Here is a 16,750-nt window from a genome sequence, read left to right on the forward strand (position 1 = left end):
AAAAAACCTCCCTCCCGTCGGTCCCCCTAAAATATACCCACATATGAAATGCGGGTGCTCAATCATACAAATTCTTCGATCAAACCCAACTTGCTACTCAGTAAAAATAAAAGAACCCTCACATCCTTTACCTATGAGAATGAGGTATCCCCGGGGTAACGCCTACAGGATGTCAGGCTTAGAAGCGACTCTGTTTCTTCTGGTCGTGGAGTCCCCGTCGTAAATGTAGCCCTATTTGCATTCGCCTTCCAACTGTGCTCCAACGATGTTGTTGGTGACTACCGCTGCTTTTAATTGTTGATACAATTTTATATGCATCAATGCTGTTAAAATTTGATTATTCCACTTTTTTTTTGTTTAAGGATTGCAACCTTCTATTATTTGTTTTTTTATCCGTTTGCGTCAGTTTTGTCGCTTTGTTTAATCGTCTTCGCGCTGCGTCCGCTCCCGCGAATCTCTCCGCCCCTTCCCCTCTATTTTATCAATATGCCGTTGGAATCTGCGCCTCACTTTCCCCGTTTTGCGCCCCACAGCCGCAGAGGGATCCGGCCTCCGCCGCCTCAATGGCCGCACTACTGGGCCTGCGCGCTACGGCGGAGGCAATGCTGGTCCTCGTCAGGGAAATAGCCACCATGGGCGCCGACCTCGCCTCCGCCGCTTCTCCTGGCTCCCTTGGCGCCGACTGCCTTCGATTCACCCGGAAGATCTCGCTTCTCTCCCACTTCTTCGAGGAGATCCGGGACTTTGCCGTCCGATCCGGCGACGCAGCTCAGCTGCCGCCCGCTCCCTCTGAGGCCTCTTCCTCAGCGCCGCGGCAGCTGGACTCCTTTTCGTGCTTGGCCGATCTCTTAATGGCCCTTGAGGCGGCTAAAAGGTGTCTTCTGATCTGCCAGCGAGCGAAGCATGACAGTGCCTCCTTTGTTAGTCCCTCCTACCTCTATTGATTCTTTTAGCAAACCAATCTTAACATCTAGGGTAATCTGTAAAGTAATGGATAAAACTTAATGTGTCCCGCTTTGATATATCAATCATTACAACCATGCTCTTTTTTTTCTATGTTATTGTGATTTAGTAGGAAATTTACATAAAATCCCACTGAAATAGAGGATGCATAGCTTGCTTAGCGAGAACGTTTTTTTTTTATAAAGTTGAACATCACAGGGTACGTACATTATTGTAAGCATCAGTCTTCTAATATCTATCTATCATCAATTGCAACATAATGACACAGACTTTCATACTTTTTCCTTCTTGATGTCACCAATCTTAAGTGTACTTGTATTTGCTTTTCCTTATAATAGTATGACTACTTTCATCAACAAAATGCAGTCTTGTCGAATTAGACAGACTCTGCATCGATTGATAAAGAACTAGAGGGAAGCATTTTGTCCTCCAAAGATCAAATTACTTCGTGAATTGTTCTCAAATATCAAGAAATATATCAAAGTTGACCCAAATTGTGTTGTATATGAAATAATTGACGAATCCACATCACACTTGATTTCTATATCGGCTCGAGCATCTGATGATGACTCATCCGCATACTTATTTTTCTTAATGGCTCAAGCATTTGATGACACAACCACCTACCATGCTAGAAACACAAGCACACATTTCTCTTGGTTAGGGTGATTGATGTAACAACCACAGCTTCAAATAATATGCCAAATTCCCTAGTTTTTTGGTTGGAAGACGCCATATTTTCGAGTTGGATACTTTGTCTGTCTATTGCCCACACTCAATCATGTTGGAGCTGAGAGACTTGCTTGATGCACTATGCAGTTTGATACACAACACAGTATTTTAGGGATGAAACTCCTCGATGGGTTTGTTAGGGTGCAAGGGAATCATACCATTGGTGGGATATGCTCTTGAACCCCAAACAACTTCGACTTTAATTGACTCAAGCATATCTATGTTTAGCCTACTAGGTGTTTGTGCATCCTGATTTGGTGCCAAGTCATTCCTATAAGATGCTAGTTGACTGGCCTGGTGCTGTGCTGACCCTAACAGGCTTACCATCCTATGAGATGATTATCTGACCGTATTTGATGCTAACTGACCTGACATGGTGCTATGATGACACTTTCCATCAAGTCAAATGTTCAGTTGACTGAATTGGTGTTGTATCAAATTTCCATTTTCTCTATGGAATCAAATCGGTGTTCTCTATCAAAGTTTCAGACAGATCTCATATATAGCATATGACTTGTTAATTACAGTATCTGATATGTGTCACCCTAGGTTCCCTTGACTATAAAAGAGAGATAAAATCATGTTGTGATTAATTGTAGAAAAGTTTTGTTATGTAAATTTTCTGTTCATAATAAGAATTATTTCAATAGTGCCAAACCACATAAAAAAATTCAGTGTTCTTCACTTATTCAATCTTATTATCTTCATTTCTTTTTCTTTAAATAATTTGTTCCTTCTTCGTGTTCTCTATGTTTCTCACTTCCACATGGTTGTTCCAACAAGCAATTATAAAGAAGTATCACATCCCTAGCAATTACTATCATGATCACAATTCATGCCATGCACTTGCCTCCGTTCCATTCTCCACACGTCCCCATGTAATTATACTCACCTCTTCATTCTGTAACAGAATCTATATATTTTAAATCTCAGAGTGGCTTTCTCTTATATTTCCTGAATACCTCCGTCTGGAATTTTTTCAGAAAATTATTTCAAATTGCAATATTCTCTTTGTAGTATTATTATGGAATGTCAAGGTTTATTAATCCAGCTGGTTGGATAGCAAGTTTCATTTACTGATCTTCAGATTCTCATGAATAGGAATTCTTGCATCAAACAATCTTCTTGAATATTGCCAGTAATTAACACCGTCTATTATTACACTTTTATAGAATCATACACAGACCATTAACTTTGAGATTTCCTTCGAGTATTTGTTTTATGTTTCACAGAGGACTAACTTAAAATATACAGATGAACTTTAGCAATGATAAAAAATTATGTTATCTACCTATTTTTATTATGTATCTTTGATTTGATTATGTTTGCTCTAAACTTTATCTAGTATCATGTGTTGTTAGTGAGTGTTGGTTTTACCAAAAGACAACCATTGGGATTGTATCAGGTGGATGCTCAAATTTTCCACTTCAAATCTCCCTGCGCACTGCTATAATTATTTGAAATAAAAAATGTTTTTGAAAAGGTTTTCAAACATGGAGAAGAACGAAGAAAGAAAGAGAGCTCCAGGAGCTCTTAAGATTTTCATGGGGAACTTTCTTTACATTTAGAATCTGGTGGGGATTGAGACATTTATATATGAATTCTTATATAAAGCTATGTTTTAGTAAAAGGTGGATTTAGTGGAGATATCGTATGCTTTGCATTTGATAGAATCCAGTGCAAAGCACATGACAGTTCTAGGTCATGTACAACTCACGTGGGTTGTGTGATGCACCAAGTGTATGGCACAGCTGTGTGATCATATTCTTGCGTGCATGCATGTCTAGCATGACATGGCACCCACATGTGGCACACCAGCATATGTGCCAAATAATACTTACCTGTTGCACATGAGGTGATGGTGCTTTGTTAGTGTACTTTTCACTTCACATATATAGGACCTTTGCGAGTCATGTGAAGGTATGTTTTTAATTTATTGCCACATAGGAAGCCAAATTCTACCTCATGCACCAAGCTTGGATATACATAACCCAAGAGGCACAACAAGGGTTGGACTCATTTGCATGGGACTACGAGTGGGTTGGTGATAATCACTTTTGATGCAAGTGCAAGTTCACAGCAAGCTATAAGTCTCCTCTCTCCCTCTAAGAAACACCCTTTTCCTCCCTCTAGAAGAATCTCAAATCACCCAATTTACATAATTTAGTGGGTGGATTCCGTCAACCTTTTCTTTGATTGAGATGGACCATGGACTCTTAGCAATGCAAGTCACAGAAGAGTGAGTGTTCTTGTTTTATCCTAGAGGAAATTTGTTAGACCACTATTCCACACCATTCTTGGGGATGAGTTGAGGCTTAAAGTCAACAAATTGTTTATTACTACATGCTTCAAAATTGGTTATTGCTATAAGTCAACAAATTATCACTCTGATCTGTCAACAACCAAATTTTATTACAATCTGTATTGGTGCATTAAAAATATGAAATCATTGGCACCAAAAGATTGTGTTAGAAATTTTTACTATTGTCATAGGAGATATAAATCCATTAAAGTTGTGTTACTTGCTTGTCATTTTCTTGTATGTATTCATTTTTCTATTGACTCGGAGTTTGATGTCCTTGATTGCGCACAAGATACTGTTGGAATTGCTCTTACCATAGAAGATGAAGATTCCACTATGGGGCTTTACATTTAAGGTGATTTATATTCCAAAAGCACTCATTCCAATCTACAAAGGTTGGTTTGAGGCAATAAATTCCAACCTCTACCTTATTATGATTGATCCTACCAATAGCTTTTTATAATATTGATACCAATAAGAAATGATAGAGATTCCTCAACCCAAAATATTTTCCTTGTAGTTCAATTAACAACTTAAGTTTCTGGTAGACTTGTTGACTGCTTATGAACTTCTGTGCTATGTTTTTCTTTCACATTGTTCCATTTTTAACATTGTGAAATCTGTCAACTGTTTGCAGTCATTAATTTAATGGAAACCTTTGGTGTATTCCTATAGGATGCGAAAGACAATAATATCACTATCCAATTCCAGTATGTAACATGGCAGCTTGAGAAAGTTATTGGAAACGTATCATATCAATACTTTCAAATTTCAGAAGAAGTCCAAGAACAGGTAATATGCAATGAATTCTTCTTTCTAGTCAATATTTGTTTAGGGAACATGGGAATGAGATTCAGTGTTATACTAGTTATTCCCTTATCTCTATGGTGAAATCCTTCTTTGTAGGTTGAGTTAATATGTGTCCAGCTAAGGAGAGCAACTGAGAAAATAGGATCTTCACATTTAAGAGTATTTTTGGAGATTTATGATATGTTATCACAAACCCATTGTAAGGAACTCAAACAGCAGAGGACTAGCAGCTTGCCAGTATTTCATATTGAAGATATGGTGAATGGTGATCAGAATTTTGAAGATATAGCTGAGTTGATCAAACAACTTAATGGAATGCCTAACCATCAGATGGACAAAGAACTGCCAAATATACCTGACTCTCCATCATATGCTTTTATTGGTGATAATCAAATCAGATTAACCTCACTTGACATAGAGGAAACTAAGAAACCTCAGTCTTTGCAGATTCCTGAAGATTTCAGATGCCCAATATCCCTGGAATTAATGAAGGATCCTGTTATTGTTTCCACAGGACAGGTAATAAAGAAAATAGATTTATAGGTTGAAGTTTTAGGTCATACTAGATTCTATAGGGTTATTTAGATGTTTAATTTCTTCTGTTCAAACTTGCAGACCTATGAACGGATCTATATCCAAAAATGGATTGACTGTGGCCACAAAACATGTCCAAAAACTCAGCAAAAGCTTCAAAACCTTACATTGACACCAAACTATGTTTTGAGAAGTCTAATTATGCAGTGGTGTGAAACACACAAGGTTGAGCAGCCATGCAAAACAGTGAGTGGATGGATAAGGAAGAGTGATGGCACTTTTCATGAATTTACAGGGGACAGAGCTGCAATCGAACTTCTGGTGTGTAATCTCTCAAGTAGGACATTAGAGGATCAGAAATCAGCCGCTGCTGAACTAAGATCCCTTGCAAAAAGGAGTACAGACAACCGAATTCTAATAGCAGAAGCAGGAGCTATTCCAGTACTCGTTAAACTTTTATCAGTTAATGACCATAAAATCCAAGAGCATTCAGTGACAGCACTACTTAACCTTTCTATTTATGATCACAACAAAGAATTAATAGTGATGGCTGGTGCTATTGTTCCAATTTTTCAAGTTCTTAAATGTGGAAGCATGGAAGCAAGAGAAAATGCTGCAGCAGCCATTTTTAGCTTATCACTCATTGATGAAAACAAAATTACTATTGGAAGTATACCTGGAGCTTTTGATGCACTGATTGAGTTACTCTACAGTGGAAGCAACAGGGGAAAGAAGGATGCTGCAACGGCTTTGTTTAACTTGTGTATTTATCAAGGAAACAAAGCTCGAGCTGTTCGCTCTGGAATCTTGTCACCTTTGCTTAAGATGCTCCAGGATCCATTGAGCAATAGCATGGTAGACGAAGCATTGACAATAGTGTCTGTTCTTGTCAGTCATCAAGAATGTAAAGTGGCTATAGCCAAGGCGAACATTATTCCTCTTCTCATTGACCTCATAAGGACTGGCCTGCCTCGCAACAAGGAGAACGCAGCAGCTATATTACTTGCACTTTGCAAGAAAGATAATGAAAATTTGGCATATATAGGGAGGTTAGGTGCCCTTATACCTTTGACTGAACTAGCAAAGAATGGTACTGACCGAGCAAAGCGCAAGGCTACTTCTCTATTGGAACATCTTAGTAAGCTGCAGGTGCTTTAGTTGACATTCCTTTTCTTAAAATTGGTAAGCAATAATGTATGCTGGGATGATACTGAGTTATTATGTGCAAAACTTGTAGATGTCAAATTTTATATGCATCACTTGTCAATTGATTTATTCTTTGCATAGTGTGCAAGAGTTCTTCAGTAGTGTTGCCAATCTCCAAATTAATGTGTAAAATAGAAAGTTGGTGTGGTTGCTATCTGTATTGATTTTGGATGCCTCTGTATATTCATCGAAAATAAATATAATTATAATCTTTCACTTTATTGTACTAGTTACTCCGTTTTTCGACTGTTAATTTATCACGTTATGTGACGACTAAATAGAAGGTTGATTTAAAGACTTCTGGACATTGCGTAGTCTTAATTCTTAAACGTCTTAGGACCTTTTTGCAAAAGTGCAATTAGAAAAAGGTTAGTCTTACTCTATCTGTTTTTCAAAACCCGAACCTCACGCCGTCCTCGTCATCACACACCTCCGCCGTCGACGCTGCCACCATTGTGTGTCACTGTCGTTGTGTCGGTGTCGTCACTCTGCGCCATTGTCGCTTTGCACTATTGCCACCCCATGACGTCGCTGACTCGTGATGGTGTCGGTCCGTGACGTTGTCATCCCGCTCCACCACCACTTCGTTCATCTCCCTCCCTGTTATGCCTTCGACCGACGGGAGATGGATGACGATGCAATGATGAAGAGGACCGAGAGCTCCAATCCCGATGACTCATGGTGGATTGGCACAGACAAAATCAAGAATACAACACCATCCTGTGCTTACGAAGAAGTAGTTTAGTAGGACAATCAAAAAACACTATAAAAAGATTAGAAATTGCTTCAATTTTGTGCTAAAATGGAGGCATAGCATGTATATCCAGTACATTTCACCTAGACGGTTGACATTGTTTGAACAAATGATGATCGACATTGTTTGAACAAATGGATAATTCTGATGTGCTACAGTGTTAAAAGGAAAAGTTGGAGGAATAGAGTTTCCAATGGTGTTGTTGATTGAGAACATACTCAATACAATTTTATGCACGTTATAAGTGGCTTGAGATTTGATTGTGCGTATTTAATGCAATTTTATGCACATGAAAAGTGGCCTGAGAATTGAGATTTGGTTGTGCATATCCTAAAGCTGGGGAATTGAGTAATTTGTCCCTTTTAAGGTTGAGTAGGAGCGAGGTAAGTGTCTTTATCATGAAAACTGCTACACAATATAAAATTATAAGTAATACGGAGTCTCATTCAAATATTGCATATGTAGTTGCTAGCGAAACCTTGGGATATAGGAGTCAACTTGTACAAATATGGATTTCTACTTAGAGGTTGATTTTTTCTGCATGTTTTATAATTATCTTGTGTTTGATTAATTTTGTTAAAGTAAACTTAATGATAAATGTCTAACAAAGAATTATTTATATGATCTTTTACTTTTCTTATTAGTTGATATATGCCTTTGCATTGCTTGTCCTTATTCAATCGTATTGTTATTCATCCCTCCTTGTTGCTTCTTAAAATTTATTTATGACAATAATGATAAATTGAAATAAAGATATAAAAGGTATGAAAATCAATTGTAATCTCATAAAAGAGTATGAACTACCTTAAGATAGTGTGAGAAAATTAGATGTATAATTATATCTCCAAATAAACAAAGAAAATGATGTATTGCTTACACTTAAGAGTCAGCTTGGCACTTTGAAATGAGTTGCATGTTATTGGTACTAAATTGATAAAACTATAAACAAACTACCTTAACTAAAGAGTTTCAATTATGCAATCTAAAAGAAGTTACGTAATTTTATACTAAATTAACGAAATGATGAATGGAATACTTATACTTATGGTATTGAGTTTTGACTATGCCTCTTGGAAGAACTGTTGGATTTCTCTATGCGTGTTTTTAAAATTTTATTTCAATAATAAGCAGCGGAAACATAATAATCTAAATTATTATAACACGCGCATAACAAATGACATGAGGATACACACATGTGCAAATATAATTATAGAAAAGACGACATAAATGAATTATACTTATTGGATGACGTGAAGCGGAAACGTCATCAACCTCTAGAAAAATTACCTCTACTCATATCCATACCGAAATCTTCGTAAGACAACTTTACTAAGTCCCGTGTGGTGTCTCCGTTTCGATACTAGTCAAAAGAAAGAGACAAAATGATCCGAGAGAGAACTCACAGTTCGATTTGATATCCAGCAGCTCAAAGTAACTCCGACGATACGAATCGAACTGAATGAAGGCGATGAAGCCGCTGTTCGAAGGTCCGATGGCTTGCTGCTGACAAGGGGTAGTAGGCCCAATAGCATCCGAGTTTTGACAACAACAATTGTTTGCCAAAACAATAGCTAAGGGATAGGAAGAATACCTCATGGCTGGATTAGCACCTTGGTGTTCGATGGTTGATCGACGTGCAACTCCACCTTGGACAAAGGTGGCTGGCCGGCGGAAGAAGGGGAGGCCAGAGGCTTGGATGACAGTGAAAGGTCGCCAGTTGCTGCTCCTCTTGGATGGCGGCAACATCGCCAAGGTTGTCGGTAGCGACTGTAAGAAGGAGGTGGGTGGCAGCAAGGAGGAGAAGAGAAGAATAGAAAAGCCTAACCTTTAGGTTTTCAATTCGTTAAATGTCTCTTTCATAGAGACCTATTTATAAATCTCTAACGGGTTTGATTCACAAATCTAAAACCCATATCCATTAGCCGAAAACTCAAACTAACAACCTTAAGTTTGGTTCAAGACCAAACCATGTTGGTTCAAAATCAAATCACTTTTTACAAACTAATTTAGTTTATAATTAAACCAAAGAGGGTCTACTTTATCTTCAAAATACATGGCTCATCCGCATTTTTATTTTGATAAAATATCTTCCATATTTGACCTTCGTCTGGTCCAACTAGACTCAATCTCTCTCAATTTGAGAATTCAATTCTCAAATTTATTTTATATCTTTTGGATAATCTCATAATGCATGTGACCTTATTCGTTTTAGGTTTATGTTGGTCGTTCATAATTAATCATTAATTATAAATTGATCATGAGTGAATCTAGCAGTACATCATAATCCCCAATTAATCAAAAAATCACAGTTTATTCTAGAATCACTTCTGAACCCTTCAACAACTACAGTTATTTGTGCATCTATTCCTTTCACTCATTTTATACCCGCTTAATTTAGGACATGACCTATGTATCAGTCCCTACTAGGTTGACTACATCACATCTAGTTTAAGTAGTAGTTTCTTATCCTATAGATTCAAATTACTCAAACATCTGTCCAAGAGGACCATCCTCTTGAAGTATTTCTACTTTGTCCAAAGACTTATAAGTAACAATCCTGACAAATGGTCATAGGGTATATGTCTCCTATTAAAATGAGTGATGAATCCTTTGTAGCCTATTCAATCACTTTTAAGCACTTCGACTTATACTCAATCATCTTGGGACCACACCTCCTAAGAGACGTTTGCTTAAGATATCAAAATATAAGTCTCCATCACTAAGATGACATGAATACCTCAAGTCAAAGAAAACTTGCACTCAAGCTGCAATGAGATCTTTATAGACATGTATAGAATTACATGAAGTCTCATAGTAGTGTTGGTGCAAGGAGCACTAGTTTGTCTCTAGAATTTCGATGTTTGACAATAAATTTAGGTGTGGTCTGTTTGACCAAGAGTTGATCTAAACAGGACTTAATGTTTAGATGTGAGTGAAGTTTAGTCAGGTCAAGGTTGACCAGAAGACTAGTAAGAAATCTTAGTCAGTTAGACCGGAAAAAGAGAACTCCTAGTTGAGGCTAGGCAAGAAAAGTCTTAATTGGAGGCTAAGTAGGGAAGTCCTAGCTGGAGGCTAGCTAGAGAAAGTCCTAATCTAAAGGATTGGGTAAGGAAAACCTGGTTTGGAGGACTGGGCAAGGAAGTCCTGATCTGGAGGATTGGGTAAAGAAATCCTAATTAGAGGTTGGGCAAGAGAAAGTCTAAACAGGTCAAGGGTGACTGGATGTTTGTTAGGTGAGAAGTCTACCTATGCAAGTAACTAGTCCTAACTGGAGGTTAGGCAAGAGAAAGTCCAAATAGAAAGTTTGACAGGTGGAAAGTCTACCTATGGAAATGACTAATCCTAACTGGAAGTTAAGCATAGGTAAGCCAGTAGGTTAGACTTATAGAGTAAAGCTTAGGTAAGCTTAGTAGGTCAGATGGACTACAGATAGGCTTAGGTTGCTTGTTATTTGTATGTTGATCTTGCAAGGACCAGGAGCTGGAAGCAAGATGGAAGAAGCATAAAAGAAGCAAATAAAAGTAGTCGAACCAAGTCTGGGGTCAACTTAGGTCAAACCAGAGTTGACTGGATTTAGGCGCCCGAATGTAACTCAGGCACCCGGATGGTCTAGGTTCCCCTAGATGGTCCAAGCGCTTGGATCAAGAAGAATGGGCCTTGATAAAGATCGAAAATATCGGATCAGATTCAAGCGCTCGAATAAGAATCTAAGAGCCCGAAAAGGTCCTTTTAAGAGCTTCAACGTGCACCCTAAGGGAGATAATTAATTCTCATATGTCTTCATCCTGCAGTGTTGATGAATGCGACTGAAGCCAAAATTGTGTGACCGAGGAAGCTCCAGAAAGGGTGCACTGCGCTCAGGACTTCTGGATCAGCCACTACACAAATGTTTGATTTAATCTTTCTTAAGTCTTACTTTTGTATTTCATTGTTATTATTTGGACTGTAAGATGAGTTTCTCTACCTCTGAATAAAGGTCCGAAAAGAAGGCCATTAGTGGACGAGTGTCTTCCCGTACATAGGCCTTAGATGTACTATTATATTTGAGAAATGTCATATGACAATCGTCTTACGGTTAGACTATTTATTAGATAAATAAAAATTTACTATTTGAGTACACATTCTTTATGTGTTTGATTGGATCTTAAATTCATTTACTGAATGTCCACGATACAATTCATAACATGAGAGAATTTGTGATTGGATCACAACTAGTAAGCATCTCTACATGTACAATTATGAATGTATTAAATTATCCCTAGTCGAGGAATTGATCATCACGAACGTCATCGATTCTATTGAGACTAGAACGTTTAAACTCCTTGGTTTGCTAAACAGTTGTTCTCACTGGCTGGAAACATTGGATGTTGAGAGTTAAATGTGGATGTTGCTTAAAGGTAACCAGTTCATTGAAGTGACTTGCCATGAGACTTCATATGGTTTAATACATATGTCAATAAAGATCTCAGTACAACTTAAGTGCAAGTTTCCTTAGACTTGTAGTATTCAAGTTTCCTTAGTCATAAAAGTTTATACTTTGATATCTTAAGCAAGCATCTCCTAGAAGGTGTAGATTCAAGATGATTGGGTATAAGTCAAAGTGTTCGAAAGTATTTGAATGACTCACAGAGGATTCACCGCTCCTTGAAAAGGAGACGTATACCCTGCAGCTGCTTGTTAGGATTGCTACTGAAAGTCTTTGGCCAAAGTATTATATGTCAAGAGTACGGTACTCTTGGATACATGTACAAGTAACTTGAATCCACATGATAAGAAAACAAGCTTGGACTAGGTGTGACGCAATCAGCCTAGTGGGAACTGACACACATAGACCATATTTTAAACCAAATGAGTATAAAATGGTGAAAAGAATGAGACACGTCTCATTATCGCTGCTGAAGGGTTTAGAAATATTTTGGAATCAATCGTTGATTTTTGATTAATTGGGACTCATGATGTACTACTAGGTGTCACTCATGATCATTCTGTAATTAATAGTTAATTACAAACGACCAACATAGCCGGGAACTTATTGGGTCACACACACTACAAGTTCTCCAAAGAAATTAAAATGAGTTTGAGAATTAGATTCTCAAAATGAAAGAAATAAAATTTGATTGGACTGGACAAAGGATAAAATAATGGAATTCATCTTATGAAGATAAAATGAACAAAATTGATTTCGTTCAAATCGGAGGTAGTTTGATTATTAAACCAAATGATTCAATCCCAATTGTCTGTTATGAAATGAGAATACCTGATATAATGCAGTTGTCCACTAGATAAGGGCCGGTGTTCTCCACCTAATCTAGCCTCTCCATTCATTGACTCTTCTATATTAACAAGGGCCGGTGCCCTATGTATATGGTGTGTTGTTGATTATAGAAGGAAACTGTGTCATAATAATTAAGAAGAGGAGCTCATAAGAATTATCATGTAAATCTTGAGAGGGTGGGCGAAGTTAATTAATTGAGTTGGAAGGATAGATATCTTAAAAAGGAAATCTTTCCTTGGTTCTTCCTAAGGTCGGCACCCAACCTAGATGTTCTCTCCTTGATTCTTCCTAGGGGCAGCACCCTTAATAAAGAAAAAGAAGGAAGAAAAGGATAAGAGAAGGTGGCGGCTTGGAAAGAAAAAAAAAAAGGAGAAAGGAAAAAAAGAAGAAAGGAAGAGGAGAAGGTGGTGGTTCTAAGGTCGGCACCCATAGCTTCTCCCTTGAGTTTTTACCATCGGATAAAAGAGAGGAAAAGAAGGAATTGAGTGGAGTCATCTTGGTAGATCATTGCTCATACAACGTTCAAGAAGAGGAGAGGAATACAGTAGAAGATCAAGAGGTCTTCGGGTATGTACAATCATCGATACAACTTACAAAGAAGAAAGGTACAACTACTTCATTCCGCTGCATAGTTGTTATTGTTTTCTTTGTATGGATCCTGAATACCAATACAAGAGCCCAATGATCTTATGCATCGATCAAACACATGGTTGATTGAATATAAGGGTTACTTGAAACGAATCCGTCTCTGAAAAAAATTTTGTCTGGCAAGAATTGAACGGAACGGAATTCCAAGGCACCATCATTCCCACAACAGAAGAAGTTCCTGTTGGTCGTGGTGGATTACTTTTCTAAATGAGTCGAAGTAGAAGCCCTCGCCCGAATCACAGAATATGCGGTTCTTAAGTTTCTATGGAAGAATATTGTGTGCCGGTATGACATACCGCACCGACTCATCTCTAACAACGGGCGGCAACTTCAAGGTAAAAGATTTCAAGAGTGGTGCAAAGGGCTCGACATTCTGCAGGCTTTCACTTCCGTAGCATACCCGCAGTCTAACGATCAAGCAGAAGTGGTTAATCAGGAGATAGTACGAGGCCCCAGAACAAAGCTGGATCATGAAGGAGGTAGCTGGGTAGACGAGCTGCCTCGTGTGCTATGGTCTTATCGGACAATACCGAGAGAAAGCACCGGTATGACGCCCTTCCACTTGGTGTATGGCGGGGAGGCAGTAGTCCCATTGGAGGTTGGGGTCGAGTCAGATCGGTGGCAATACTATGACAATGACAACGAAGGTCGAAAGCTGATGGAGTTGGACCTCATCTCGGAGACTCGGGATCGGGCGGTGGCGCGACTAGTGATGATTTAGGGTTTTTATGATTTTAATCGATTCAATTTTGGACTTTTACATGAAAATAAATTATGAAATGGATCGATTTGATCTTAATTGTCCTATATTACATAATCTGAAGCTTGATTATAATTTTTATGATTTAATGGCAATTTTTGCATTAATTTAGTTTTAATTGATTTTAGGGTTCAAATCGGATCAAGTCCGAGCTCAATCGTGGTCAAATCGAACCAATTTGCCCAAATTGATCAAGCCAACATGGAGGACATGACCTAGATCAAACCCGATTAAAATCCCTAAATTTTTTGGAAACCCTAAGCTGCCCTAAACCTCAGATCAAGTTCTGACCGTTGGATCAGAAATCAAGGGCTGAGATTAATGGTTTAATCAGCAGTATAAAACCTTGGTTTTAATCGGATGAACAGTGTCTTCGCTACTTTCATCGTCCCGACGCAGCTCCTCTGCTCGGCGACGTAGCAGCACAGCAAGTCCCGTCCACCCAAACTTCTTCCATCGCGTTCCTTGATCCAAGAGGAGTACGAAGCCGGCCGATTGGGTATTCTTCGGCGGCTGGAAGGCGCGCGACGGCGAGGGTATCTCTGGCGAGCGCCACCCCTATTTTCTCGTGTTCCAAGCATCCGCTGTGCAATCTGGAGCCGCAAGCCATTGGAGGGGTTCTCCTAGGATCGCGTGGCACCCTTGCATTGACAGAAGCACCATCGGAGCAAGAAGAAGCAGTGGATTCCAGTTTTGCCAGCTCAAACAGCTTCTGCACCTAATTGTTCTCGGTCGGAGAGGGTTTCTTCGGGTCGTGGATGGTTCGGGTTGCAAGAAAACTGTTAAAACCGATGGAATCCAAATATCTCCACAATGGTATGATATTGTCCACTTTGGGCCTAAGCCCTCATGGCTTTGTTCTTGGACTCTCTCCAAAAGGTCTCATACCAATGGAGATACTTTCCATCCTTTAACCCCATGATCTTTTTCATGTACTTTAGATGTGAGACTATGTTTGCACCCTTACAACCCAACAATCTCCCCCTCAAACAAAGGACCACAGACCCTCCCAACGTCGTTTTGATGTCTGAATCCTCGATCCACCAGGACTTTTTGTCCCTCGGTCCACCCGACCTACTAGGACTTCCCACCTAGCCGCATCTAGAACTTTTTTGCCCCTCGGTCCACCCGACCTACTAGGACTTCCCACCTAGTTGCAACTAGGACTTTTTGCCCCTCGGTCCACCCGACCTACTAGGATTTCTCACCTGGTGTCTGGTCCTCTTGATTCAGACACGGGAGCACCCACTTCCTTTGTTTAAGGTTCAAACTACATGGTTAGATCTGGATCATGGCTCATCCGGCGGTTAGTCCGGTGAAGAGCGGTCTCGCTCTGAAACCACTTGTTAAAACTGATGGAATCAAAATATCTCCACAATGGTATGATATTGTCCACTTTGGGCCTAAGCCCTCATGGCTTTTTTCTTGGGCTCTCCCCAAAAGGCCTCATACCAATGGAGATACTTTCCATCCTTTAACCCCATGATCTTTTCCATGTACTTTAGATGTGAGACTATGTTTGCACCCTTACAACCCAACAAATTTGTCTTTCTACATTTCCTAATTCCTTTGTTTCAATTATTGATTCCTTACATTTTCAGTAAGCCTAGTATATGTGGATTCCCAATTAAGAATGGTAGTGGAGAGTAGAAAACAAGCAAGCCTATGGAAATGCATGAAAACTAAGTTGCTTGAGTGAACTCCATTTCCTTTTGATCATGAATTAGAATTTAGGATGAGAGCCACAGATATTATCTATTGAAAACAACCTCGAGAGATTTACTTGATGCATTTTTCTCAATTAATCATGAAAGGTGAAACTTACTATGCGGTTAACCGAGAACAAGGGTTAGTCCATGGATTTAAGCTTTTAAAATTCTACAACTTTAGATAATTCCCTTTTAATTGTTTCTAATCATGATTGAGAATGATCTAGAGGGAGTACGATCTTAGTTTATTTTATTGGCTTGAGCGAGACGCTCAAGGGCAAGTGTGGGGGAATTTGATGATTTAGGATTTTTATGATTTTAATCGATTCAATTTTGGGCTTTTACATGAAAATAAATTATGAAATGGATCGATTTGATCTTAATTGTCCTATATTGCATAATCTGAAGCTTGATTATAATTTTTATGATTTAATGACAATTTTTGCATTAATTTGGTTTTAATTGATTTTAGGGTTCAAATCGGATCAACTCCGAGCTCAATCGTGGTCAAATCAAACCAATTTGCCCAAATTGATCAAGCCAACATGGAGGACATGACCTAGATCAAGCCCGATTAAAATTCCTAAATTTTTTGGAAACCCTAAGCTGCCCTAAACTTCAGATCAAGTTCTGACCGTTGGATCAGAAATCAAGGGCTGAGATTAATGGTTTAATCAGCAGTATAAAACCTTGGTTTTAATCGGATGAACAGTGTCTTCGCTACTGTTCATCGTCCCGACGCAGCTCCTCTGCTCGGCGACGTAGCAGCACAGCAAGTCCCGTCCACCCAAACTTCTTCCATCGCGTTCCTTGATCCAAGAGGAGTACGAAGCCGACCGATTGGGTATTCTCCGGCGGCTGGAAGGCGCGCGACGGCGAGGGTATCTCCGGCGAGCGCCACCCCTATTTTCTCGTGTTCCAAGCATCCGCTGTGCAATCCGGAGCCGCAAGCCATTGGAGGGGTTCTCCTAGGATCGCGTGGCACCCTTGCATTGACAGAAGCACCATCGGAGCAAGAAGAAGCAGTGGATTCCAGTTTTGCCAGCTCAAACAGCTT

The 16,750-nt window shown here is 39.2% G+C and overlaps 1 protein-coding gene across 1 annotated transcript; it reads left to right on the forward strand.

Moving 5' to 3' along the window:
• The first annotated feature begins 563 nt into the window (after nt 1–563).
• Nucleotides 564–6,499, forward strand: LOC141846988 (U-box domain-containing protein 10). Its single transcript, XM_074735001.1, has 4 exons — nt 564–920; nt 4,673–4,789; nt 4,904–5,326; nt 5,423–6,499. The coding sequence occupies exons 1-4, from the start codon at nt 564–566 to the stop codon at nt 6,497–6,499; spliced, it is 1,974 nt and encodes a 657-aa protein (XP_074591102.1).
• The last annotated feature ends 10,251 nt before the right edge of the window (nt 6,500–16,750 follow it).

This window comes from Curcuma longa, chromosome 1 (assembly GCF_044706935.1).
Source record: "Curcuma longa cultivar G26 ecotype Majalengka, Jawa Barat chromosome 1, ITB_CL_G26_1.1, whole genome shotgun sequence".
Taxonomy (NCBI): domain Eukaryota; kingdom Viridiplantae; phylum Streptophyta; class Magnoliopsida; order Zingiberales; family Zingiberaceae; genus Curcuma; species Curcuma longa.

Coding starts and splice junctions, on each gene's coding strand:
- LOC141846988 (XM_074735001.1), top strand. CDS start 564: ATGGCCGCACTACTGGGCCTGCGCGCTACGGCGGAGGCAATGCTGGTC. Junction 921..4,672: donor AGCATGACAGTGCCTCCTTT/GTTAGTCCCTCC, acceptor GTATTCCTATAG/GATGCGAAAGACAATAATAT. Junction 4,790..4,903: donor CAGAAGAAGTCCAAGAACAG/GTAATATGCAAT, acceptor CCTTCTTTGTAG/GTTGAGTTAATATGTGTCCA.